Genomic DNA, 27,002 nt, shown 5'->3' with positions numbered 1-27,002 from the left:
CTCAAGAGGATTTAGGGTTTCTTCCCATAGTACCATGATGTCTTCAGCCACAGAACTAAATGTACAATGTACATTTAATTTGGGCCTCTTGAATTGAAGACTGAGGTGGAAACAGCTGTCTGTTTTGTGCTGAACTTTGCCAGCTACAGCTTTTGCTGCTTTAGTTACTTTCAGTTTTCTCTGATGTGATTTCTAGAGCTGTAACATCTCTCCTGGGTTCTTGGCACCTCCTCAGCTCAGAAAGTAGGGGTAGTGTTCAGCACAGGGAGACAACACATGGTGGCAGATACATTTTAAATCTCTCTCCTTCTTTTGCCCTTTTCTCTGCCTTTCTCTTGCTTTATTTAATAATGGGTGGTTCTTGTGGAATGGACTACTCCTAAGTGCTCCATGGAAAAGATGCAAGACAACAACATCTAGGAAAGAAAACTGCACCACAAACCTTCCATATTGTTAAAAATGCTTTAATTACTAAAATAGACAATTTGGGATATTCTGTCTGAGATTCCAAACACAAGCCTCTTGCATTAGACATTTGCCACTCACAAAATTAAGTAAGCACTGCCCATGACCAAGATTTACACGTATGGTTGACCAGTATCAGGAATTAACATCAGAAAGAATGAAACAAGTTTTGAACTGAAAGCCATTATTTGTGCTTCTGCAGTCACTCCTAGTAGGCAGTTCCTGTTTAGTGGCTGATTCAAAGACATTAGAAAGGAGGAGATAAAAATCAGGGCTGCAAGTAGAACTCTTCTCTTAAAAGGCTGTTTAGTCAGCTAATCTCACTGCACTAGGGTTAAGTGTGAGGACTTGCCTGGCTTCTGTAAATCCCCCCATCCACCTGGGTAGTTCAGATGTAAACAGCAGGGGCTCAATTCTGCAATTTCTTGCAAAAATAAACCTTTGAACAGAGTTTTTGTTTCTCTCATGACTGAAGGATAAGGCCCCTGGTAGAGAGCAGCAGTTTTGCTTCAGTTAATGAATTCTGCCACTGACAAAAGAAAGGCCCTGAGGATTCAGATTTAATTCAACTTTGATACTGGGCAGCAGGTGCTCCCCCCTAGCATTTGTAGTACCAGAGTCCGAGGCAAAGAATGCAGAAAAGAAACTTGCTCTGCATGGTCCTCTTCTAGTTCATCCTCCCTTCGGACAAAGCCAAACCCTCAAGTGCTCCTTGTGTCTGTGTGCTAGTGTCTGTTCAGGTGGCAGATGCAGTGCTGCTTCTTCCTTACATACAACCCACCTTCCCATCCTGTTTGAACGACAGCCTCGCTGTTTCAGCTCTTAGCCCTTAGATACAGTAAGAGTTTGTCATAGCACTGGCTCAGAGTGAAAAGTGACTTGGATCATTAAATTAGCTAGTTCTCAGGATAACACAACCTGGCCAGTCACCACTGCATCCTACTTTGTATTCTCCAAGAATACAAAAATGTTCACTGAAAAAAGAAAAAATGAATGCATGTGCAGTCACCTTGTTGTGCAGATGAGAACATACACTAAGTTCTGCCAAACACAAGGAAGAATAAGAAATGTTTATGACTGAGAAGAGGCCACAACTACTTTCTTCATGTTCAAACAGCAGCTCCTACTGAGGAGGGAACAGAAGGTTGTTGTGGCACTGAGGAATTTCACAACAGATCTCAAACAGATTCTGGTAAGGAGTACACATGTAGGATGAGCATTTCCTATTTCAAAAAAACAGCCTGAATTTATAGCAAGGTGTCAGTGATGGGATGAGTGGCTCCATCCCCAAGCCTTGGCTTCTTGCTGCTGACTGAATTTGTTCAATCAAAAGCATGCCTTGCACCCTCATGCCATAAAACCTGAGTTATGAGAAGGGGTAGCTTAATCAGCCACAGGCAAACTTGCACTGCTAACTAGAGGAAAAAGGCTAATCTTCACAGTAAGGCAAATTTCTGTCTCCAAACAGCTTGGCAAGACCATTGAAGACATGAGTGCACTACTTCCTCCCCTTGCTGGGAATTAATCCAGTTTGCAGAGAAGGTGGTGCGAGGGCAGTCTTTGGTTTGACAGAAGCGGGAAAGGTATTTTATTGCAAACAGGTAACAGCAAATGCCCAAAAGGAGAGTGCTCATCATAAGAGATCAGTGGATAAAAGGTTCTCTTAGTCGTGTGAGTAGTACCTCTTTGTTATGCTGGGTAAATTCATCTGTAAATTCCCATAGGGAGAAGAAGATACTAATTTTTGATGAGCAAGCTGTCAATGATTTCACAGGGTGAAAAAAAAGTCTCAACAGCGGTTTTTACTTAGGGCAATGCAAGGTAAAGCCTTGAGGTATTAGAGCAATCTTGATCATCCTTACAGCCAATTAAACATGAAAAACTAGATTCCTACAGCCCCCCTTTCTAGCCTTTCTGACAAGATGATTTAAAATATTGGTCTGTCATTGCATTTATGTGTTTGGTGTGAAAGAGATGGCAAGGTTCACTTTAAATTATTACTCAAATAGCTTCATGCTATCCTGACAGAAGTCTTGGGCTTCTCAAACAGCTGTAACCCCTTCATTGGATGCACTGTTCTGAAGGACCTGCTGTATAAATTAAAAATCCACAGCATACCCCATTTTATGGGTTCAAGTACACTATACTGAATTAAAGAGAAATGAAGTTTAAAACAATTTGAAATGGATAAGGGGAAAATAAGATATAAGAAAGCAAAGTCACTTCTGTTCTTGTTCTCCCTGTTTCTGACGCTAATTTTGCTCTCTATTTTCATAATTTAACAACTGTATAAAGAATGTGTTTCACTGCAGCTCTGTATTCAGAGGAGGTGCCTAAGGACAGAGCCAGACACCCAAAGCTTCAGATGGGAAACCACACCTTAGCTGACAAAATGGGCTGTGGTGTTGACAGCTCGCTGGCCCAGCAGGTGTCCCCACGCTGTGCAAGGCCCACTTCCCTTGTGCTAGCGCTGGACTTGACTCTTGGGTGAGCTGAGGCACCTCAAGTTTGGCGTCATGAATTAGTTCACCAAAGAACCTGAAGAGCACCAACAGCAGAGGAAAGAAGGCTGTGGGAGTGCCTTGCTGAGAGCAGAGAGCAGAGAAACAGAACTGCCTCTCACAGCAAAGCGAGCTGTCAGATCAGCCATTTCATCTGGCTGCAATTTCCTCGTGGGTGTAATGTGACAAGCACTCCTTCTGGCAGTGGAGTTTGAATAGCTGGCACTGCTGCCTCGTTGTGCCAGCACAAGTATGTGTTATGACTACATGCTAAATGAATCAATTTACCAAGTCTGGTAGTCAGATGTATGGTATAGCTGCACAGACTTGTAAAGGGCAGCAAAAAAGGAGCACGAACAGTCAGGCACACGTTCTGCTTAAACAAATGCTTGATAGGTTACTATGTTTTAGCTAACACCTTTCCCAAAACCATGCCCAAAGTGTGCTGATAGCAGGCCCTTTTTGAAAGACTGGAGTCTTCTTGCCATGTATTAGCTAAGCGGGCAGCCAGCTACTTGGAACACTGAGGTTGGCAGCATCCAGAGTTGTTCACTTCTCTTTGAATGACTGTTGATGGTATTTTTAATTTCTGTACTTAACATCTCAAAAGCAAACTTCAGTTATATATTTTTAAAATAGAAGGGGATAAGGGAAGTTACATGTCCGTAGTCTGCCACCACATCCAGTACTCTGCTTCTAACAGACGTGCTGGTGAACGCTGGTTGTGAGCCCCTTGCATATTCTTTGTTGGCATTTAGGCCTTTTGACTTTCAGAAGGCAGATTCTGGATCATTTATGGCAATCACAATTATAAATCATAATGTGTCAACTCTCATTAGGCACAATGCCAATCCAAGGTGAAGATCTGTCTTATATCTTTGGTCCATGTTCTGCTCTGTGACCAGTTCCAGCTGAACAACATACCTGGAGATTTCAACTTGCGTTCTCAGCCTTTCATAAATGCTGAAGTCCACAGGACTATCACAGGTCAACAGGTCATCCCCAGAGACTGCAGCAGGTAAAAGGTAGCACCCAAAGTCCAGCTTGTCTCTATGTTGTTCACTTTCTTTGTTAACTATAGAGAAAGAAAAAGAAGTTGTTCCTGGCAGTTCTCTAGATTCCTATGTTGCAAAGTGACAGCAATTACATGTTACAACCCTGGAAACATTCGGTAGATAATTAGCCAGAAAAACAAACTCACGCATGTTGATTGATACAGAAATTGGGAAGCTGGCTTAGGATTTAACCATTTTTCTCACCTGTAAGAGTGTGTTGTCCCTAAATCCAAAACCTTCCTTTAACAAAGCAGTGATGTAAGTGAGATCCATGCAGAGGAAAGGACTGGCTGACTTGTACCTCTCCATGTTATCACAGACTAGAGAAGGTAGACAAAAAAAAAAAAAAAAAGGGTGATCTCAGCAAAATAAGAGCTTTTATCCACATTGTACATTTGAACTGACCTCAAGCCAAAGCCTACTAAAACAAGCCACCCTCTTCTATTAGTGGGCACCTATGACATGTGGTGGTGCATGCTACACAGCTGTTCAATACTGTTGGAGAATAAACCACATAGTATGTCCAGTTTATCTGAACTTCATCATAAGTCATCATCTTTTACTACAGCAACATAATCCACAGATCCTTTGAAGTCTAAACTGATAACTAGCAGGGCACTGATAAATCACTTATTTTTTCAAGAACACAGCATCACTTGTTTTCCTCATCTCATCTAGTCTTCACAGATGGCTCCAATAACAGACCCCAGCTTCTAGAATGGCAACCTCTTTTATTTCTTCCAACCACAGATGTCCAAGCACATAGAAGCAGCTATTGCCCAGCCAACCACTCCCCCACTGCAGCTAAGTCAGGATTCCACAGCAAGGGTGACAGTGACTGACCTACTGTTACTGCCTTATTCTACAAGCAGCAAGAGCAGAATTAACTTCCTTTTAAGAAAAGATAAGCAGCATCCTCCTACTATTGAAATGACATAGAAAAGGATTAATTTAGGATCACAGAATTGTTCTGCTGGTGCTTTAAAGCTAAATAAGAGGTTTGATGGTTTTAGTAACATCTTAGCCACATCTTTGGAAACATGCTCTTTCACTATCCAGGGAAAAAATAACAACCAACCCACACTCAAACTTTAAAGCTTAATACCCCTACTCAAAATCATCCAAGTTTCCAGGGAGATTAAGTTTAACTGAAAAATCGTTAGAATTTAGGTCCTTTGTAAAAAAAAGTAAGTCCTGAACTATGTAATCCAGCATCTTCTGTTGAAAAATACGGTCTAGTAATCCTCATGAAAATGATCATAGTACAGAGGTAACTTGCTTTTAGCCATCAGTAGCATGGCAAGGTGGGAGCTCTTTATTCACAGGAGGTACAAAATAGAACAAGGATTCAGGAAAAAAGTCACAGAGAGGGAAAGGAATGCAGAAGAGGCAGTCAGACTTAAGCTCTACTCTCTCCCTCCATTTTGTTAAAGATTAAAAACAATTAAGGTGACAGATTTCTGGAAGTCTGCACTCTCTTAAACTCAGAGTTGCAGATTGACAGCAGGAGCTCTTGATACAGCAAATTCACTTTCTTTTGTACTGATATCTATGAATTACCACCCTCCTCTCCTGAAAAGAGCTGTAAAGCCACCAACACTTTCCCCCTCCTTGTATTCTTTTCTGCATCAGGTAGAGGTATTGACTAATAAAAGTAACATGACACAGGTGTAAGTCAAAGGTTAAATAAACTTCCTTTCTTTTCCTTTTAAATCAAACTCATATTATCTACTGCCTATAGAATCATATTTTTGTTAATTCTTGTCCACATCAGTTTCCCAACTCTCATGACAATTACCTTCTTTGGCTTTTTGTTCAAAATCTTTCACTTCCAAAACACCTCCCTGTTCATAATCTGAAAAAGAAGAAGTGAGAAAACATCGTCATAGACCCAAGAGCATTTGAGCTGTATATCTAAGTTGACCCTAGAGTGCAACTCAGCAATGCTGTGCTAGGAATGAGATTTGTTAGGAACAGAAAACACAGCTGCAAGTATAACTGGAGCTCAGAGCATATGCTTCATCTGCTGAGCTCTGAATATCAAACTGCACTGACAGATACACATCACTCCCTGAAGGCATTTGCTGTGTTTCCTCTTCTTCAATATCACTCCAAATTATTCCAAATTTACCGATTAGGTTGGTGTCAGCTGCTCGATCATAGTAATAGGAGAAAGCATAGAAGGAACTTCCACGAATCTCATCTGGTTGGTGAAGTTTCCCCTTGACAAACTTGAGTACTTCTGAATAGCAAGGCTTGAATCCTGTTTCTCCTGTGAGACAAACCACAGATGGGGTGAGCCAAGAGCATATGCAGGAGATGGAAGAATCAGCGGCAATAGGATGAAAAAGAAGTAGAGATTAAAGCATCAGAGGAGGTATGAAGAGCTTAGATAGCCCTTCTGTAATCCAGTATGGCATCTGCATGCAGGCAAGACCCTAAAACACCATCATCAAGTGAAACTGGTTAGAGCAGATCATGGCTGTGTCTGAACGGTGCACTGCTCAAACTACTTCCACATCAGGCCAAACTCCCATTGATATGTTCTGTGGTCAGCAGAATCTCATTTACATTTGCTACCACCTCTTAGATAAAACCTTGCTTTCCCTCTCCATCGCACCATAATTTTATCAACCCTCTCCACACATGCCAAATCTACAACTTGGTTCTCATGTTCCCCACTCTGTTCAAGTCACTGATGGGAGCAGCCTCACCCTCTGTATGAAGCATTAGGGACTTAATTATTAGAGACTCTTAAGAAATAGTTTCTACAAGTGAGATTAACTGGTAGGCCAAAATGTTTGTACCCTAACACAGCAAGAGTTTTTGCACTTTGCTCAAAGCTTCAGAAAAACCTGTCTTATTTGCACAAGTAATTTTCAACATTTCCTATAGAGGTAGCATTTGTGTAAGAGATCACAGAGGACAGAGAGTACAGAGCAGCTACTCTTAAAGTTTCAGATTTTAATTTGGCTTTCTCAAAAGCCCACCTCTATGGCTTGACACGTATCCTTCATATCCCAAGGTAACTGATGGAACATTTGACAAGGAAAAACTCAGACTGTGGAGATAAGACTTTTGTACAAGAAACAAGTCTCCTTAGTTTACCTTCCTTGTTGCCACCATACCGGTATTTCACTCCCCCAAAGTGCCACTCTGCCTCCAGTTGCTTTGGCAAACAAGAACTGCGGAACATTTGTCCATCCACAACTGAAATGAAAACAGAGATGAGAGTCAGAAAGTACAGAATTTAACACAGTTATTGATCAATATGTAAAACCAGGAAAGGCTGAAAGATCTTCATTATGGTCTTTCAAAAGTACAAAAATCTGAATTGATGGATGTGGCACTAACTCTTATGAATTAAGGACAAGTCTCAAGTCTGAAAAAGTTGTGCCCATTTTGTCCTGCAAGCTACAGAGCAGCCAGGCTTGCCATTTTTAATGAGATAAATGGTATAAGGATATCTGGATAATGGCTATTCACAACAAAATACAAGAAATGAGAGGTAATAGATTAAACACACGGATGCACAAACCCTAACAAACAGCAGACAACCGAGACAAACAAAGCAACTGAGCAATGAAGACAAAAACACCAAAGACAGCAATCAGTGGCCATTCCAGGATCCACTGAATGTACCTTTGAAGGGTTCAACCAAAAATACTGCAAGTGGTAAGAAAAAACCATGTTTATTGCAGCCTGTACATGTCTCAGAAAAAGCAAACTTCTTACAGAATGGTTAGGAGGGACTGTGGGACTGCAAAATTTACTGTGGGATGCTTAGGGAAAGGCTCAAGGGTAGAGAAAGGGTGGAAATGAAAGGCTCAAGGAAGTGCAACTATGGTAAACCAGAGGGGACTATAAAAGAAGACAATCACAAGTAAGCAGGCTGGTGAGTGTGCTTTTCTGTCTGAGCCTTGTGACTAAATACTGCTGTCTGTCCTATCTTCTTCTACCCCATTCCCAACTATTTTTTTGAGTACATTCAAGTAATTAACCCAAGTCCATCTAGTTGGCAAGTAAGAATTCAGAAGGTGGAAAATCCCAGGTCCTGGCCAGAGATTGGACAAAAGGCCCAAGCTCTGGGTCAGAGACTGGAAAGACTCAGGAATGTGAGTACGTATTCAGGATAGTGAGCGGGAGTGTGATGGGCTTGCAGACTTCAAGCTGGACTAGTCTGTGCACACAATAGGTCTGGGGGAACACTGCAGGCCAGGTAGATATCTATCCTTAGGAAAAGGATCTATTACTGCTGTTTATGCTTCTGTGGATGCTTGTAAAGCTGTGTGTTTGTGGTTGGCCATGACTATATGGTGTTTCTATGCTCCCATGTGTGCATTTCTGGAATTTACACTCAGTCTCACTGCTGGCTGAACTTTAAAACAGGGAAAAGAAGCTGTCTCCAAGACAACTCCTTAACAAGTGATAGCCTGTTTTCAGACAGATCTATACCATCAAAAATATAGAAATGCACAAGATACAGAAGTGAAGACACACAGGAAATGGGCTGCTGACACAAGACTAAATCTAACCATCTCTTCAAAAATCTTGGATGTTTTATCATATGAACATACCTTCCATATTCAAAGCTCCAAGTATTGCCAGTCTCGCAGCTTTTAGTCCAAACCCCAAATAGCTGTGAACAACAAAGGTAGACACTCTATTAATTCCTGCACATCTGGTATGCTTTACCTATACCCTCTTCCTAAGTCCTGGAACACCCAAACCAAATTTCCTCCCTCTGCTTCCCACAAGGCTCCCCTCTCTAAAACTGAGAGTTCCCTTTGCCAGAACAATCCCAAGAGTGACACAAACCCAAGAACTATAAAGAGTTGTAAAATGGGTAAATCTAAAAGTGCAGAAAGTGGTTAGAGCTGATGTGACATTTATACAAGGCAATCATGAGAAGCAAAAATGCACCATCTTAAAAATCAGGTAGAAAGAAGGGTATGTGCCAAGTGCATGGGGAAAAGAATGGCCATTCTCATGTAACACACATAAGACTTTGTGCTCTTAGGGCAGACCTGCAGAACCTCCCACTAAATGGGAGCTGTGGCTTTGTTTGAAATTCACCTGTTTGACTCCACAGATACCCGCTACACTCATCATCCTTGTAAGCTAGGGTGTGAACAACGTTTATGAGAATGCTGTTACACATTCCAGCAACACAGCTACACTAAAATCCTGTTGACCTTTCATTCCCACCTCTGTGTTTGGCTACTTATCCCTTTCATCATGTCAATATAAGTGTTTTCAGAATAATCAGAATTAAACTAATCTCCATCTTCCACCATTTTTAGGAGATGATTTTCAATCCCAACTAGTTTAAGTGATCTAATGGACTGTATTGATGGATACACCAAACAAATGTATGGAGCAGGAGAGGAGGACTATCAGACCAGCTTTGCTGTCAAGTAAGCACATTCTGTAATTGACTGAGATGACAATGTTTGTTCCACTAGTAACGGGCTGAGACCAACCCTGTTATACATGGTGAAATTCTCCTTGGACTGTAAGTCATGCAGGCAAATTCCCTGGATTTCACTGCAGAAATCCTGGAAACTTGTCAGCTTAACATAGGAGGCACAGTTATATTATTCCAGGCCAAGTATCCACTCCATTTGGTTCAAGAATCTGTTTAGCTCAGTGGTCTGTAGCCTATGAGTGTCTTTGATTTACATCAGCCTAGGTTTTACTTTTTGTCTAGTTGCTGATGTGCCATTTTGAACTAAGAAGGAAAAAGTCTCAGGAGGGTCTTTCCAAATCTCTGATTATCTTTGTTTCTGACTCCTGGCATGGTATCTACCTTCCTGCTTATTCCAGAATATTTGTCTTGAATCTAGTAATAAGAATTCTTCTCCTTAAATATACTGACTCATAATGCTTCCTCTTCATTTGACAGCCTGCCTAATATTCCCTTGCAGTGACATTAACCATGATCCTGGAACGTTTCCAGCCAACTAACGTCACATTTGACTTCAACTAATGTTTCAAGCAGATAACTAGTAAAAAAGATCACAGTCTCAGCTACTGGTACCAAGATGATATGGCCATTTGTAGTTAGCTCAGGGGCTGCAGAAAGACTGATTTCCCCAGCAGAGGCAGCAGCCTTTTTGTTCCTCACCTGTGGGTATAGAGCTTGTAGGTGCTATTAAACATTTCAAATGAGGTAAGAAAATCCCCAGGGGTTTCCTTCAAAGTTTCCTAAAAGTTAAGTAAAAGAAAAAAATCTTTTAGTTTATATTATATAACAAATAACCAACTTTGATGTAATTTCATAGATATACCCATAGGGTTTACTGCACACTCATCTGATCTGCTTTGAAAAAAAAGAACAGTTTTGCAATGGTGTCCACTGCTGTATTATCTGTAGCTTTTAACACTGAGTTTATTTATATGCATCTTTGTGTTACTTCAACCTATAACAGGGAAGCACAACAGGTCAGGATGAAAACACTTTCTAATTCAGGATACCTGAATTTTTCCAGAGTACTCACACTCTAGTCTGCATGTACAGAGTCCCCATCGAAATCAGCTACACTACAAGCGCTATGAACTTTTGCTAGTCAGACTAGGCACCTAAATTGAGGAACTGAGGAGAATTAAAAATGCAAAGTATAGACCCCATTTTCACCATGTCAAATGTCTTGCTGATACTTAAGGAAACACTGTGACCACTCCCAGTCTTAGGGCTGCTTTACCTCTTGGTTTAAATACTTTTATCTAAATTAACCTCTTGTCTCACCACCTCCAGTTTTCCTCCTTTCACAGTCTTCCTTCCATGTGCACCTCCTTACCAGTGGTACTCTACCCTTTCTTCTTTCTAGACTGTCTCTCACACTCAATTACCGTTTCTTTGTTTTCAGTCCCTCAGACCTCAGTCTCAGATTCTGTCTTTCCTCTCCTCATGGGCCCATTCTCCCATTCCTTCTTGGTCCTGCACACTGATATGAGACTCTGTTACTCTGGGCCAAGCAGCAGAACCTCAGTGAGAACTGAAGCTGCACAGTCTGTAGTTGCCATTCAAGTAAGGAGATCCAGAGCTGGGTTATGTCTGCTGTAATTGTAGAGTCCTAGACAGAAGCCTGCTCGAAGATGAGAGGAATTTGGCAGTACTCAGCTTGAACTTCTCCGGAACAAACAGAAATCAAAATTTGTTTTGGGCCTAAGGTTGATCATCACTGAAATGACAGTCACATCCTTGGCCCCACACACCCAGACTCTGCCATATTTTGAGTTCTGTTTCTAAACCTTACATCACAAAAACATTTAAAAAGCAGAGATCCAGGAAAAAAATAGTTTGAAGAAAACAATCATCTTTTCATGCCTTACTTTCACAAAAATGAGGCAGACACCAGAAAGAAAATTTCATAATTATTACGATTGGCTTTCAGTTGCTTTGGCAATACCAACCATGAAAAGCATAACATTAGCTTAAAATCAGCTCCATGCAGTTGTTGTTATATGTTCTCTATTTGCATGTAATTTATATTTCATTAATGAATTTCTTACAGTATTTTGTTCAAAACTAATAAAAAAGCAAACATGTGACTGCCTCGGATTGCAGGAAGGAAAAAAACTTATCTGTAAATCAAAGGGACATCACTAATTCTGTCTGATGGGAAAAACTCCCAAAAACATACTGAGCTATGTATCTGCTTTTTTATATGAACTTGACAACACAGGCAGGAAGCAGACACAGCATACAAGCAGTCAACATGAACCCTGACTCCACACTGCCCTACAAATTCACAACATTGGTCCTGGTCAGCAGCAAACACTCCATGTCTTTTCCTGCAAGGCTCTAAGGAGACATTTTAATCCTGAGCTGCAGTTCAGCCTATTTCACAGTTCTATTTATTCTCCAGAACCCTGACATGCAACACCCTTTCCTGTTGGTCCAGTGCCCACTTTAGCAGGTGTTATCAACACAAAACAGAGGACAAGCCCAGAGTACTCGAGGCTTTGCTGAGCAGGATAAGGTTGCATGTCATGTTTCAACATAGTACACTATTGCAGAATTAAAATATCCTGATGTAAAAGCCATGTGTTTTGTGGTCACCAAACACCCTTTGAGAATCTCAAGTTTTTATAGAAAACAAAGGACTCCTTCAGAAAGAGTGACACAAACAACATCACAGTATGAAGGTACAAAATGCTATAGGGAGGGCCCTTCCAATTTCATAAAATTCTCTCACGCAAACTGCAGTCTAGGGTCCCAGTTCAAAGTGTTTCTAAAGAGCTATAGAACTACTGAGAAATCCAGCAGAGATGGACTGAGGGACAGAGCAGGAAATTCTCAAAAGACGCAAGAAGAAATTGGCAAGAAAACAGAGAACTGACTGAGCTATTATTAAAGATGTTTGCTCTATATGACATTAACCCCCTGAAAAATTTAGTGACGATCTGTTATCAGACTGGAATGGAAACAGAAAGATAGACCAGACCCCACATTTCTAGTAATATTCAACAATACTCCCTGTAAGTGTTCCACATTTGTGGAATACATAGCAATATCTACATTAAGAGGCTTTCCCAGCCTGGGTCCAGAAAACAAAAGCTGTTTCTTTTTGAGTTTACTAATTTGCTTTTTTTCTTTTCATTTACATGTTACCCAGGCTCCTTTGTTTGCAAGTGCCTATCAGCCAACTGCTGATCTCAAAAGGAACAGAAATGCAGATGTTGTATAACCCACAGATGTTCTGCTTGTGCCAGTGCTCACAAAGTGGTATCAGAGAGTGCAGCAGTGCTCAGGTCTCTCCACTGGCCTTGCAATCCCAACCAGCATAGTTTTAACCACTTCTCACCTCAAAACGTGGAAGGAATGTGATTTGGGTTGAGGCTCCTCCCAAGTCCAAAGTCCCAACAGTTTGTCGGTTCTGGCCAGACAGCTGCCCTGCAAACAACACCATGCTCAGAACAGCCCCAAGAGCACAAATGCTAAAACGTGGATACTGTGTCTATGTTCAGGCAGCCACCAAGTGATCACAGTAATGCAGCAACACAGGAGGGCTGAGCTGGCCCTCAAAGAAAAAATCTCACAGAGAAAAGATGGGCAAACGGAAGGTATTACAAAAAGATTTCATAGACTTTCTTCCTTGATTCGAATCTCACTTCCAAAGATACAAAAGCAGATAAATTTCTAGGTGTCAAGCAAAAGCTGAAAGTAAGAGACAAAGTATCCCCTGCAGAAGACTGTCAGGGAGAGCACATAAATTCTGTACCCAGGATATATATACAGCTGTTCAAAAGCGGTAGGAGAGGAAGGGTAGTAAGAACAGAACCAGCTATTATAATTTCTTTTCACTCAGAGCAGCATTTTTGTTTGCTCATATATCTACCAGAATACTGATTTTCTTTCCAATAGATTGCATTCTCAGAAGCTCTCAAAGCCAGTAGTGCTAAAGCACGATCCCCAGCCACACCACTGTAGTTGCATAGTTCACGCTGGGATGACGAGGATTGCAAGACCTCGTTTCCCTCCCACCTTCTAACACATTAGCAGTACCACTCCCCAGCATACATTAGAGAAAGTAGCTTGCCAGTGGCTCCCAGACCTGAGAAGATCTTGGCACCTTCTGGATTAAGATGCTTCCTTCTTACTACAGACTCTGGAACACAGTCTGCCCAAGACAATCTAATGCTTTAGCACTGGTGCCACAGTGGGGAGGAAAAGCAGGACATGGCAACCAAGGCGGAGGAACTTTAGGTGATCACCTCTGCAGAAGTGACTCAAGTTCATATTTAGAGAGTAGTTATACAGAATTAACTACCTGTCAAAAAGTTCACAGTGATCCAGGCTAAAATTCCTGCAAAGAGTGAAAAAAAAGAAAAAAAGTCACCTCTGAATATTCCCACAACCTCCTGCCCAAAACCAGCCCTCCAGATGTTATTTATTTACCTGGAAATCATTACTAACTTAACCTAACCGCCCCAGACTTCAGAGATAATTCCAACTCATAATTAAATGATGTAACACATTATTGATTCACAAAAGTCTCATAAACTGGAATAGGTAGGACTCTGTAATATACATGCAACTGCAGAACACACAAATCGTATCTATTATCCAAACAACATACAAAGAAATAATGAGCTGCCACAATACACAAGTTTCCCTCCGCCCAGCATTTCAATTCCTAATATGAAAACTGCATTCACACCACTCTGCGTTTTTATCTTGCGGTTTCTATAATTACACTACAGACAGAGCAGCAGCCAGTAAAACAGGAACAGCTTCTTTAACTCCAGTGGCTTGCTTGACACTGGCATGATTCTCACCCAAACACACGCAAACATGTGACAGTAGAAGAGGCAGGAATTTTAAATAAACTTGGCAGGCTACCCTGTACTCTATTATACCTCATTGGTCCTGCACCCTGGCAACACAGCACTTCTCCCTGCTGTACAATTCACCCATTAATCCTAGTGACAAACTACGCATTGCACTGTACTTATAAAATACTTGCAGACTTTATGTTATTTCTCCTTTCCTCTTGGCCCATCTTTAAGCTTTCAGTTGTTTAAGCACTGTGATAATTCTTCTTGCTTTCCTTCAGCATCTTCCAACTGGCAATTTATCTGCCATAAAGAAGTGTTCTGAACCGAATGTAACACGACAGATGGCTCTTCTCATCAGACATCCATACAGAAGATTATTTACCTGCCTATTCTCCAGTGTCTGGATACGTAGTCAAAATATTACAGTGGTCTGTTCTGCATGGCAAAATCATCGCTCACTCCAAACTTACAATGTATTTCACTTTTTCTTGTATTTTACATTGCTTCCTTGCTACTTTACCAGCTGCACTTTTCCCAACAGAATATTTTTTAACTTATTATTTTATTATTATTATGACACTTGTCAATTATCCTTCATTCTCCTCAAATATCACAATCCTTCCAATTTTAACTTGAAAATTAATGAGCTAGTCGTAATAGGTTATTTTTAATGCTGATATTGCAGAATTTACAAGGCACTTTCCATAAGCATCCTAGCTTGCTATATACATTGTCATGTAGCCTTTCATGGGTGAGTACCATCTTTTTGCCATCAGTTCCCAAGAGCAGGCTTCAGCTTGTTTGCCTGCATTAGCCTGTATACTTACTGTTGAGATGAGGTTTTGTTCTGAATCCTCTGGAATTATTTTGTGTATCTGCATTTGTAACCAAGTAATCACCTCGTACAAAAAGCAGGATTGCATTATTTCAAACAGGGCTAGAAACCTTTTATTTTTCCCCCCTTAATTTAGTGACCGTTTCTCTTTCCCTCTCACATTTATAAGATAAGATATCTCTCTTTCTCCCATTTCTCTTTGCTTTCACTTTTTACCTCTTCAAAAACATACCTTCATGAGAGCCGTCCATGATGCCAACACTGTCCTCTGGAACAAGAAATGGTGATTCCTCAAAGACTTCTTTCACCTGAGGCAAGAAATTATGATTAGATTCCTTGGTCTTAAAAGTCTTTTTCTGCTCTGAAGGTGACAGAAAAAGGTTTTTTTTACACAGTAGTAGAAAATAAGACAAGTGTGTGGAGAAGGCAATATTCTTCCTTTTTCAAGGGCCAGTAAAGAACAAAAACAGTATCATAGGTGTCTCCCCATGTCTTCTGTCCACATCAAGATAGAGGATTTCAGGACCATACAAGATATTTTGTCAGTTTTGTGCTGTCATGGGATTACAGTCTCTTCCCACAGATGAAACTCTATTATGCTAAACAGAATGGAGAACTGACTGAAAAAAGGATGAAATTATGAATCAGGGAGACCAAGTAGTGCATCCAAAAGACCTTAGTACCTCTGAAAGCAGAGCCTGAGCTTTTTCCTCTGACAACAAGCGAAGTCCAGCTGTAGCTTTTAACACTACTGGGGTCTTCTTCCAGAGATGAGGTGGCACAGCATCTATGGCCATGTCCAGCAATTTTTTGACAGTTTCAGCACCCTATAAGGAAAAAGATGTTTTTCTTACGGTTTCCTCCTGCAGGCCATCAGAGAATAGGACTCCCAGTTTCCCCTCAGCACTAGTGAAAACAGTTTTCAATATCAGAAGATAACTCACCGACACCCAAGACAAGTATAAAAACATAAACAGAAGACAAGTATAAAAACATAAATAGACATCTCATTAGAACCTTAAATAGAATGTCTGCCTTGGAAGGAAAGGTGTATTCAGAAATGTATTTTAGGGAAGAGAAATATTATCTGTGGAAGGTACATTTTAGAAAGGATGGAGAGAGATGAGGGAACCGATTACCAGACAAACCTAAATATCTTCCAGTATGATGAAATTAAATTGTGCGATTACTGACTGAGGCTACCAAAGCCAGTGGAAATATCTGTAGATTTCACTAAATGCAATATAAGAATTCCCAGTGTGTATAGCAAATATCGCAATTAAAATGCCAGCTGTAGAATGGTTACCACACAAGGTACAGGCATCATTGCTGGCACTCAACTGTTTACATTGCTCTAACAATTACAGTTTGGCAAAAGCAATAAACATTCTCCCGTGAAACATTTAGAAATGTATTTTTAGGTAAGTTCCTCAACTACCCAGCAAACAAGATTCAGTGAAATCATAGGTGATCTCATCAAAGTTCTAAAAACGTCCAAAAGCCATTCACTCTTCCATAAAGCTTCACACTCAAATTCCCGTAGCATGGAATGCAACTGACCAAAATGAGAAACCTGAAACCCCCACTGTGGTAGCCCCCAGCTCCAAGGCTGCCAAAGCACACAAGGTAGTGTACCTCATCTGTCATTTCTATGGCACCTCCATTAGCTCGTGAAAGAGCTTTCTGTCAGCACAGGGGGTCTGGAAAATGGTAGCTTACTTCAGAACTGTCCCTGTGCACCACCACAACAGGTTTAATTTAGCTCTCCTTCTCTGTTGCTCATTTCTGACTCCTGATCCAATAGAGTGGCATGAAATGAGTGTACTGCACATGAATTCACAACCACACACATTTGAAAAAAAAAAAGGATGCACTTAACTTCAATTTCTTATTAATATTATACATTTATATGTTAATTAATAGACCTGATTGTAGAAGATGTATCTGTCCAGCTATGCTTCGAAAAACTCTGTATATAAACAAAAGAGCAAAGGTCCTGAGGCAGGAGGAGAGAGTTACTCTGCCTGTACATAAGTCATTATTCAGCTGAAACGGTAATCAAATATTTGAATTGAGCATGACTGAAGTGAGTCCTACATATCCCTGAGCACTGACTTACAAACCACAGTTCCAAAGAGAAGAGCAAAGAATCAAAACGAACAGACTGATGGAACTCTGTCGCTAAGGTCTGACTTAACATTTAAGTGCATCTTTATTCTTCATCGTAACTTACTCACAAAAACTAACTTTTGCAGATCAGACTTCACACACAAAAATAAAATTAAACATTTTTAGGAGTCAGAGAAATGAACCATCTTTGCTTGTCAGCATAAAATGACTAAAAAGAAAACCCCTGCACTCTTAACCCCTTACTTTTAAACTAATCAAATCCAAGAAAATAATAATGGCCAGTCTTCGCAAGCGAAGATCCGGGGAAGGTCTTTACACCTTCCAGCCTGCGCATTGGATTTTTTAGGTGAGACACAGTGTGCGCGGAACTGAGCCCACCCTTTAATCCTAAGGTTCATCTGCCGGGGCCAAGCGAGCTTGGACGGTGGCAGCGAGGTCCTTAGGACGTAGGTGGGTTGCCTTTAAGGCTAACGAGCCCCACCTGCCCGGGAGTGGCCCTGACCGGGAATCGAACCCGGGTCTCCGCGGTGATAGCGCCGCGCCTTTACCACTAGACCACCAGGGGCTCCTCTCCAAGAAAATACCCCTATTTTGAACTGCAACCAAAATGAAATTTTCAACCAAAAAGAAACAGACAAAATTATCCATAAATGAGAGAGTATGTATTGACTCATATTTGAGGTTGCTGTAGGGGAAATAAACATTGAATATGGATGCTGCTAGAGCCAAAAATCACTTTGTCTTTGAAATTCTAAAAGGCATATAGTCTAGTTATATATAACATTTAAGTAATTAATTAAGCCACTGTTCCATTGATGAAATATGTAAACATCAGCTCCTATTTTACTGTGTAGAAATTAACTCACAAAAGTAGAGGAACAGGTTTGGAGAGTCAGCAGTTGAACTTTTACATTTCTTCTTGACTCTTTGCAATTACAATCAGTAATACTTAAACTGCTTGGTAGAATCTAAGTGTTACCAGCAGAAGCAAGATCAACTCCCAGGGAATAAAGGACAGCCTTACCTTTTCAGGTTGATCAGCATATGCAGACAGACCTGGCTTCACAGACTCGAAGATTTCCCCTTCCAACTCTGGAAGGTTTTCTGCACAAATGAAACATTACATGATACAGTCAACAACTCAAATCTTTTTCTTTAATTTCAAAAAGGTTGCCCATAACTCCTGTAAGGAGACTAACCTTGATTTCTCCTTGCAAACAATATTATGCTTCTCCTAAAATAAGCCCTGTTCCTTCACTTCAGGAGCATATTTAGCAGAATGTTGCCCTTGAATCCTTCAAGTTCACAAACAATTGATTAATAACATATTGTTATAATTAGAAGTGTGTTCCTTTAGCATTTATGAACTACAATGACTTATAGCAGTGTAGCATAACTGTTGCCTACTCTTAATAAAATTTCTTTCCTTTTCTGTCCCTAAGGTAATTGTGAAATACTAATGCACATTAAGATAAACACAATCAACTCCCAATTATCCTTAGGTGATTCATCCAACTCACAAACAGAACAGATCTGACTGGGCTCAAGCACTTGACTACGAAGCTAAACAAGTGCGACCACTGCTCCCAGAGCAGCTTGGGTACAGGAGCTATCCCTGAGTACTGCATATTACAAACCAGGCTGAGTCCATCAGAGCTGGATGTTGCACCAGTCCTTCTAAACTAGGGATGAAATCATGTGAAGACACAGAGGTACTACGCATGGCCCCGAAGGGCTTATTAGCTGAGTCCCAGCAACCAGCCCTCAACCACTGCAACTGTGCTGGCTCACTGCACCCCAGCTAATTCACCTGTCTGAATCCTGTTGCATGTGCAGCCAGCTTGGGCACCTCTGCACCATGTCAGCAGCAGATATACTGGACTGTGGTGCACCTGAACACAGGAGTTCTCCTGGAAATGCCTCAGACCTTCAGAACTTACAACTCTTTAATTTACTGATTTTTATTTGCTACAAAATGTGACATAAACATATGCAGAATTAAATATATCTTGATATAATTTAAGGTAACATGCAATTTGACAAAAACAGCATAAGCATATTTTCATCTTGATGAAATATTCCTTTAAACAGCTGCATAGATGAAAATGGTTAAAAATTCAGAACTCTCCAGTATATCCAGAATTAAACCTCTGAGTTTCGAAAGACCTACAAAAAAGATGTTTACACAACAAAACACCACCACAAAAGGACAATAAATATCTGCAGAAGGACCATTTGAAGGACAAACTGTAGAAATCTTCAGTTGTCCAAAAATGTTGTGTTGGGAAAAAACCCTCAAAACTGTTTTGAAAAGTGCACATTGAACCTAAGTCAACATACTCCAAGTGCACAGACCAATGTGGGGGGGTCTTACCTGGGCTCTTCTGCACAAAGGTGTAAATATGAATACGTGTTCCAGTGCTTCCTGCATCAAACATGATGCCATAAAAAGTGTTTGCCTCGGCATTTATAGGGCAGACGTTAGGTGGAAAGAAATCCTGAAACCACATTGCCCTGTTTGAATGTGAAAGAACAAAGGACAAAGAGGAAAATGCCAATGCTAAAAGGATGGGAAGTCTGGAAGATGCCATCTTGCCAGGACTCCTTCAAGCAGTCAAGCATGTATCAGCAATCACAGAGTTGCAGTAGGTCCTGTAGAGAAAAAAAAACACAGCAGGAATGGAAATTACCAAGAGCTCTCTCCTTTAAAAGTCAGTAAAAAAAAAAAAAAATAAATCAGTCTGTACACATATATTCTGCCTTTTAGCTGCTTTTCAACACTTCATCCAAAAAGATGCACTTTACTGCACTTTACTTAGTGCTACAACTACATCTAAGTAATGAAGTTTCTTTCCAGTATTTCTAGTTTTGACTTAATTTAGACAATTATCTTATTTTTCTTTCAGGTTCTCAACATTTAGAGTTCCCAGAACCTCCACAAAGCCCAGATTTTATCTGAAAAGAAGCATCACTAAAAAGGAATTGTGGGTAGAACCACTTTACCCTAACATTTACACATCTGAGATGCTGTGGCAGAACACAAGTGTTATTCAGTCACAAACAAAGAGAATTTCATCTTGGGCTAAAAACAGCTGCTGGGAGAGATTAGCACACAGAGAGAATGAAGGCAGCATCTCTGTCTCCAAGAAAAGCCTGTGCTTCACAAGAGGGACTGAACTGTAAAGTGCACCTGGGCTGTGCCTCTCAGGGGTTTTATATTTTTCTTTCTTTGTTCTGATTTTTATTTTCAGAACTAAACCCAAAACCAAACAAACAAAACCCAAAAACAAAAACAGCAACCCCCCCTACACTCTCACACCTAGAGCAGTTGCCCCAAACACACAGGTTGCTTACACAGCTTCTCACAGCAGTTTCAATAACCCAAACCCCAAAGCTGTGTGACACAGTATTGGATATCAAGATACAATTACATCTCCCCTTAACATATACCTCTTTGCACGTATTTTTCCTAAGAAATGCTAATAAAAGAAAGACATGGGCACAGAAATGACAGGGTGCCCAAGTAAAAAGGAAGAAAATATATAGGTATCTTTGTTATTTTAATAGCAGAAAAGAGCATGTGGCCAGATGTCCCACCATATGCAGTATTGCCTGCACCAACCTACACAGAGCACTTAGAATACAGAAGGTGCAAACAGCTCCTCATCACTTTCCACACACTTGGTAACATATCCATCCACCCACAGCATAGAATATTCTACTTTACATGGCTGTTCTGTTCATCTGCTCTGCCCAAGACCCTTGCCCACCTCTTGCTCTTATATTTGTGTTTAAACAATCTGCTCAGCCCCACCATGTTCATTCTCTTGAAATCTTTATTTGCTGCCTCTATCCTAGTTATTCATTCCTAAACCCTGACCTGTCTCCTTTCCTTTCTATATGAGCCTGCCATAGCCTCTGTTTCCACACACCTTTCTCCCACACCCAAAGAGCTTGCTTATACTCCACTACCTTTTACCTCTGATTCAGCACTTGAAGACTTTTATTATTTGCATCCTTCACCTTTGTCCCCAGTTACAGCAAAGTGAGATTAACTTTTACCCATTCTCAGCCAAAAAAGTCACATTGGGTCACTTCTTGGGTGTCTCTCTAACTCACTCCAGTGATCAGCGATCACTACGGCCAACAAAATGCACAGGCCCCTGCAGATAGGTAACCTCATCTGTCAGCTGTGACCCTTATTTTTATCCTCTGTTCCAAGTAAATGCAGAGAGATGTGGACTGAAGCACAAGCTCTTGATCCTCTCTGCCTTAGAAGCACACTCTCAGAAGAGGAAGAATTGACCACAACCCCACAAACACAAAACAGCCCTGACCAGTCTCTTTGACAGATCAACTCCAACTGTAGCAGTTTCTACAGCACTCACATTTTATGTGGAAAGCAGTAAAAACTTAGTTTTGTGACAAATTTAAAGTACTATCCTGAACAGAGTTCATGAGAAGTGCTAAGAAGTTTGGCAGTTTCATAGCCATGGATTTGTACTAAGGTGCAGCTGGCATTATCCACATTTGCTTTACCACAGCAAGGAGGGCTACTGAAAATCTAAGTAGCTGTGCTGCTTTCACAGAACATAAGCTTCATTAGTGAGTGCCACGTTCTGGCAGGTTGGAAGAGGTGTTGTTATTCTCATGCAATGCAAGAATTTTGCTTACTGAACTATCACAAACACAACCCAAGCACCTGCCCTAAGAACAAACTCCAGAGTCCTATTACAAGTGGCACATGTGACACTTACATAAGCCTCAGAATCTCTGATGATCCGAAAATATCTGAGCAACTGCCATCATTAACTCATACTTTTCTTGGCAGATCTATAAGAACCTTAGCCTCCCATGAAACACTCCCTCACTAAGTTTCCCTTTTCTGTCCCTTCTCAGATATGCACCACCATTTCACACTTTCAGTTTTCCACTTTTCCCCTGACTTTTTTCCTTTCCACCTTTATATTTCCAAGGACAAAAAAAACCCAAACCAACAAGCCCGCAACAAACCACCTTGGGATTTTATTTTTCTTCTCCCTCATTAAAAATGAAAGAAGTCCTCTGAGCCTCTTCAATGAGTGGTGAAGTCCATTTAATTAAATGCACTAGCAAAACAATGTCCAAAAGAAGCATGAAAATAGATGAGTCGAGTAAGAAATCAGCAACAAGAGACAGATCTAGCAAAACAGAAGTGGCAATGGAAAAGGATTTTGGAAATAGACAGTCACAAGAAAGAACAGAAGAAAAAGTTTAGGGTAAACATAGGCAAGAGATTAATTACTGAGAGCAAAAAATATTTTCAAACCAGTTCCTCTCAAACAACTTGAAGTCCTAGCTGCTGTGAGAATAAAACAAAATGGAGAAAATGAACAACAAAGAGAAAGGAGAAAACAGGGTAATGGTAATGTGAGCACAAGTGCATTAATGCAATTAAGTAGTACAGCAAGGAAAAACACACAGATCCTCATCAGTAGGCTCAGTTACTGTCTTTCAAAATGAGCAGTAATAATCAGCATTGATCATGAACACGTTAGGCACACACCTGAAGCAGGAGAGAAGCAATGGCTATTCCACTCCACAGATTCCTAATGAAAACCACTTTGGGGCACCACAAGAAGAGACACTGCGCCTGCACTTCTTCACCTTCGCTTCCAGCTAGTAGGAATAGACTAAGTATCAGACAAATTATAAAGTCGTGGAGGCACATAAAATATCAGTCGAGTTGCTTTATTCAAATTTGATTTTATCATCGCTCAATACAAGGAGCGAATTAATTACACAGGATGAATTTCAAGAAGTTGAAAGTTAACCAAGTTCCACAAGTTAGTAAAACATTTACACAAACGCTACAGTTGACCTCAACAGCCCTGGCCTGCACCCAGCAACACCAGATAGAACACTCATTTCCAAACACAGAGAAACACATGTAAATATCATCTGTATGTGGCAGAATTTAGATACTAAATGAAATGTATATGATATACATCCAGCATTAAAATTTTGGAGCTATGCAAACTGTACGATCCAAAAAGGCTGGGATACTGCAGAGAGACTGCCAAGACTGAAAGCATGAATATGAACAAAAAAACCCACAAACCAACAAACCACCCCAAACAAAAATCCCGACCAAACTCTCCTTAAATAGAAAAAGTAAAAACAATGCCATAATAATAACTAACCTTAAGAGAGTAAAACACAACCTTACTTAGAGTTCACTATACACAGAAACACTGGTAATTTTCAAACCAAGAAAGTCTCATCCAGATTCTTGGATATTTCTGACAAAATAACATGCAAAACACAAACCACAGCAACAGAAGCATTTCCCTGTGAAAAGGAATCTGATCTGAGGGGAGGGAAAAGCAGTGTATCTGAGATACACAAGAACTTCCCTCTGTTTCTTAACATATTATTGGCAAATATTTGGATGTAAACAAAAATATTAAAAAATAATTAGATATATTAATGCTATGTAAATAGATAGGCAAATATTTTAGGAAATGATGTAGACAAATTATATAATTAAACCCCTATTGTTCTTCCTTGCTGAAGCACACCAGAAATCACTCAGAATGGAAAGCTGTCTGCGCTAAAATAGTAGCAAAATCTATTTTCCAGATGGGCAACTCCTATGGTAACAAGATCTATTTCCCAGATGAGAGCTTTTACACTTAAAACTCAGGAATAAACAAATACTTTTTTACCTTAGGTTTTTTCCAGAAACAAATAGTTATTACATTTTCCTAGACTTACTTTTATCTAGTGAAAAAAAAGTTTCTTGCATTGCCTTGACAAAAATTTAAACTTCCTAAAAGTACACTGCTTAGAAGTCACAATAGAAAGAATAACTGAATTAATTGGCAGAATTTCCCAGTATTTCCATAAAGACAATGGCACAGTATTCTTTGCACACATATGCTTTGGGTACAATTCTGGATCTAGAGCTTCAAACTCTAGGGAAAAAAAAAAACCCCAAAACTCACAGACATGCGTTATCAGTAGTTTTCATCTTTTCGGCCGCCCCCCGCCCCTCCCCGTATGAAGGCTCCAACTACACGTTATTTATTTATTCTCATTTCTGGCCAAGTGGGTTTTCAATTTTCCTAGTTAATTAGACTAAGGCAGCTTTTCCAGGTGATCGCTGCGTTATCTTCCCTTCGGAACCGCGGACCCGCAGAGCTGCTGGGGCTGTAACGGCACCTTTGACTGAACAACTGGCATTCCTGGCAGACAGACCCTGGTGCAAGGAGGTTTTGGGGGCTGAGGGCTTTCGCTTCCCTGCCAGTCCGAGGGCGCCCCGGCGGTAACTCCAGCAGGGCGCTGCCAGCTGCGCGCCGGGAAGCGCTCCCAGGAATGCCCTGGGACGGGCACGGCAGGGCCCCGCTGGGCTCCGCCACCGCTGGGGCCGCTGGCTCCGTCCCTGTTGTGCATCCCAGCGCCAGGGCGTCCTGCCCTGCTCCATCTCCCACCGCTGCGACCTAAACCCTCGCCCCGAGCGCGCCTAGAAACCTCCCCTACCTTCCTTTCCTCTCCCCGGGAAAAAGCCTCCGCGGCTCTCCCGGTGCCCCGGGACCCGGCGGCTCTTCCCGGAGCGGCACCGGTGACGCTCGGCAGGACACCCGCAGAAACGCTTCTTTCCTCCTCACCGGCCGCCCCGCGCTGTCACCCGCCCGGGACGGGGCGTCCTCCCGCCCGTCCCCCGGAGTAACGGAGATGCCGCCGGCTCTGCTCTCGCGTCTCCCGCCGCCTGCCCGGCCCCGCACGCAGCGGAGCGCCCTCCCGGGGCGGGCACAGCTCGGCGGGGCTGCCCCAGCCCGGCACCGCTCCCGGTCCCGCCACGGCTGGCCCCGGTGCGCGGTGTCCATGGCAGCGCGCGGACGCCGCCGCGCCCCTCCCCCCGCCCCCGCCGGCTGCGCGCGCTCACCGGCCGCTCGCGGCGCCGCATCATCGTCCCGCCGGCCCCGCGCGACGCGTCACGGCGCGCCCGCGTCACGCGCCGCCCGTCGCGGGAGTTGCGCGTGCCAGGAGCGCGCCGCTCCCCGCGGGAACGGGGCCCGCTCCCCGCCGGGCTCCGGACCCAGCTCCCCGGCGCGCGGCCATGGGCGGCGCGGCTCCCGGCGGCCACTCCCGGTGGCCACTCCCGGTACTTCCGCCCGCGGCGGATGCGGGCGGGACGGCGCGAGCTCCCCGCGGGCAGCGCCCGTCCCGCCGGGGCCGTGAGGCAGCAGCGCCCCCCGGCGGCGGGACGGGCTGCCGGGACGAGCCGCTGTCGTCGTGCCTTCCCTGCCCCTGGAACACAGCGTCCCGGTTTATCGCCCCTCGGTACACGGGAGAACGAAGTGCGGGCAGGGTCTGTAGCACGTGATGTACTCGAAGAGGCAGAAGCGCTTGTTCAGCTCGAAAAAAGAGAAAGCTGAGGGGGGATCCGCTGGGTGTGGCTACTTGGAGGAAGTTTTAGAGAAAACGGAGCCAAATTCTACTCAGAACACAATGAAAAAGAAGCCCAGATCGGACATCTGCCGTGTAAAGTGGAAAAGCTGGAAGTGGTCAGCTTTTCTAGCAACTACTATAAATTAGATGAACTGAGTGAAGAATCTAGCCCAGAATATATTAAATGAGGGGACTGAGTGGAAAGGTTCTTCATAGATTCTCTGTAACATGAATGAGGAGATCGTTAAAAGGCAAAATCTATGCAGCTAAAAATGCATTCAGTATAGAATCACTTAGAGAGAATGGACCAGGATGAAGCTTCATATGCCTGATTTTCAGATAGCAACTCAGTTACAACTGTATTGCTAATTATAACACTCCAAGGCAACCAATGTCAACTTACCCTAGAGGAATAAGTAGGGCGGGGTTCTTGCATGCCACCTGGTCAGATACGAGGCAGTCAAGCACATAAGCCAAAATGTAATACTCAGACATCAAATTACCAGACAAAGTTCAGAAGCAGGAACCCTGAAGGCATTTATATGGGAAGATGTGAGACATCTCCTTTGGAGAGGCTGTCACTTCCTGAAATGGAAGTGGAAGAGAATTGGAGCCCTTTTTTTTGGCACAGACAGGAAGAAAAGCCCTCAGAAATGGAAATAACAGGGCCAATATCTCAAAAGTGGTTACACTATTTTAACATAATTTTTGGACTTAAGAGTATTAAATAGCTTTGAAAATCCTGACTGCAGTGCTTTCTAAGCAAGAAACAATTTTTAATAGGATTCAAAGGGTTGACTATAAAATTGTATTTTAAGAGTTAATAAAATTTATTATGAGATACTTTGTATTTAGCTTATACTGTTGTATAGTATAGAAGATACATTTTTTATCTTATTTTTATGGTGAATATTGAAGTAAAAAGGAGAAGAAGCAGATGGATGGAAACCAGTAACAGCAGTGAAATGAAGGGGGTACATCACGATCAGTCAGCATCTGCACCTTGTTCTAAAAAGGCAGTTCATTAATTAAAAAAGGAACATACAAGATTCGTATTTCTAGTACAATTATTTAAAACTATCTGTTTAAAAAGTGTTGTTGAAAATGCAGATAATTAGAAAAGATGTTTGCACACAAATGAAAATATCATACAAGTATTTAGAAGATATCTGGAGAAAGTATTGGGATAGTCCTGCAGTCCTTCAGGGAGCAGGTAACCTTCATAATAGACTGTTTTTGTTACAGGAGAATATGGATTTTAGAATTTCTAAAGGACAGATATAATGGGTTTTAATAGGG

General features: G+C 41.8%; 1 protein-coding gene across 4 annotated transcripts; it reads right to left on the bottom strand.

Moving 5' to 3' along the window:
• Window positions 1-448: 448 nt before the first annotated feature.
• ENTPD5 (ectonucleoside triphosphate diphosphohydrolase 5 (inactive)) lies at window positions 449-25,341 on the bottom strand. 4 transcript variants are annotated; one of them, XM_050335100.1, is made up of 15 exons: window positions 25,198-25,341; window positions 22,816-22,928; window positions 19,645-19,922; window positions 18,295-18,374; window positions 15,824-15,967; window positions 15,373-15,448; window positions 13,798-13,833; window positions 12,832-12,920; window positions 10,149-10,228; window positions 8,599-8,660; window positions 7,130-7,231; window positions 6,153-6,293; window positions 5,820-5,876; window positions 4,226-4,341; window positions 449-4,041 (listed from the first exon to the last, which is right to left on the bottom strand). In XM_050335100.1, the coding sequence occupies exons 3-15, from the start codon at window positions 19,859-19,861 to the stop codon at window positions 3,955-3,957; spliced, it is 1,287 nt and encodes a 428-aa protein (XP_050191057.1). In that variant the 5' UTR covers window positions 19,862-19,922; window positions 22,816-22,928; window positions 25,198-25,341; the 3' UTR covers window positions 449-3,954. The 4 variants fall into 4 exon arrangements, with proteins under 4 accessions (XP_050191057.1, XP_050191059.1, XP_050191060.1 ...); XM_050335102.1 differs by lacking the exon at window positions 25,198-25,341 and adding an exon at window positions 24,792-24,969; XM_050335103.1 differs by lacking the exon at window positions 22,816-22,928 and having other exon boundaries at window positions 25,198-25,327.
• Window positions 25,342-27,002: the final 1,661 nt, after the last annotated feature.

Source organism: Myiozetetes cayanensis, unplaced genomic scaffold, assembly GCF_022539395.1.
Source record: "Myiozetetes cayanensis isolate MyiCay16 unplaced genomic scaffold, myiCay2020 scf6-25, whole genome shotgun sequence".
NCBI classification, from domain to species: Eukaryota; Metazoa; Chordata; class Aves; order Passeriformes; family Tyrannidae; genus Myiozetetes; species Myiozetetes cayanensis.
Note: the sequence above shows the minus strand (reverse complement) of the source record. Positions and strands in the feature narration are given on the sequence as shown.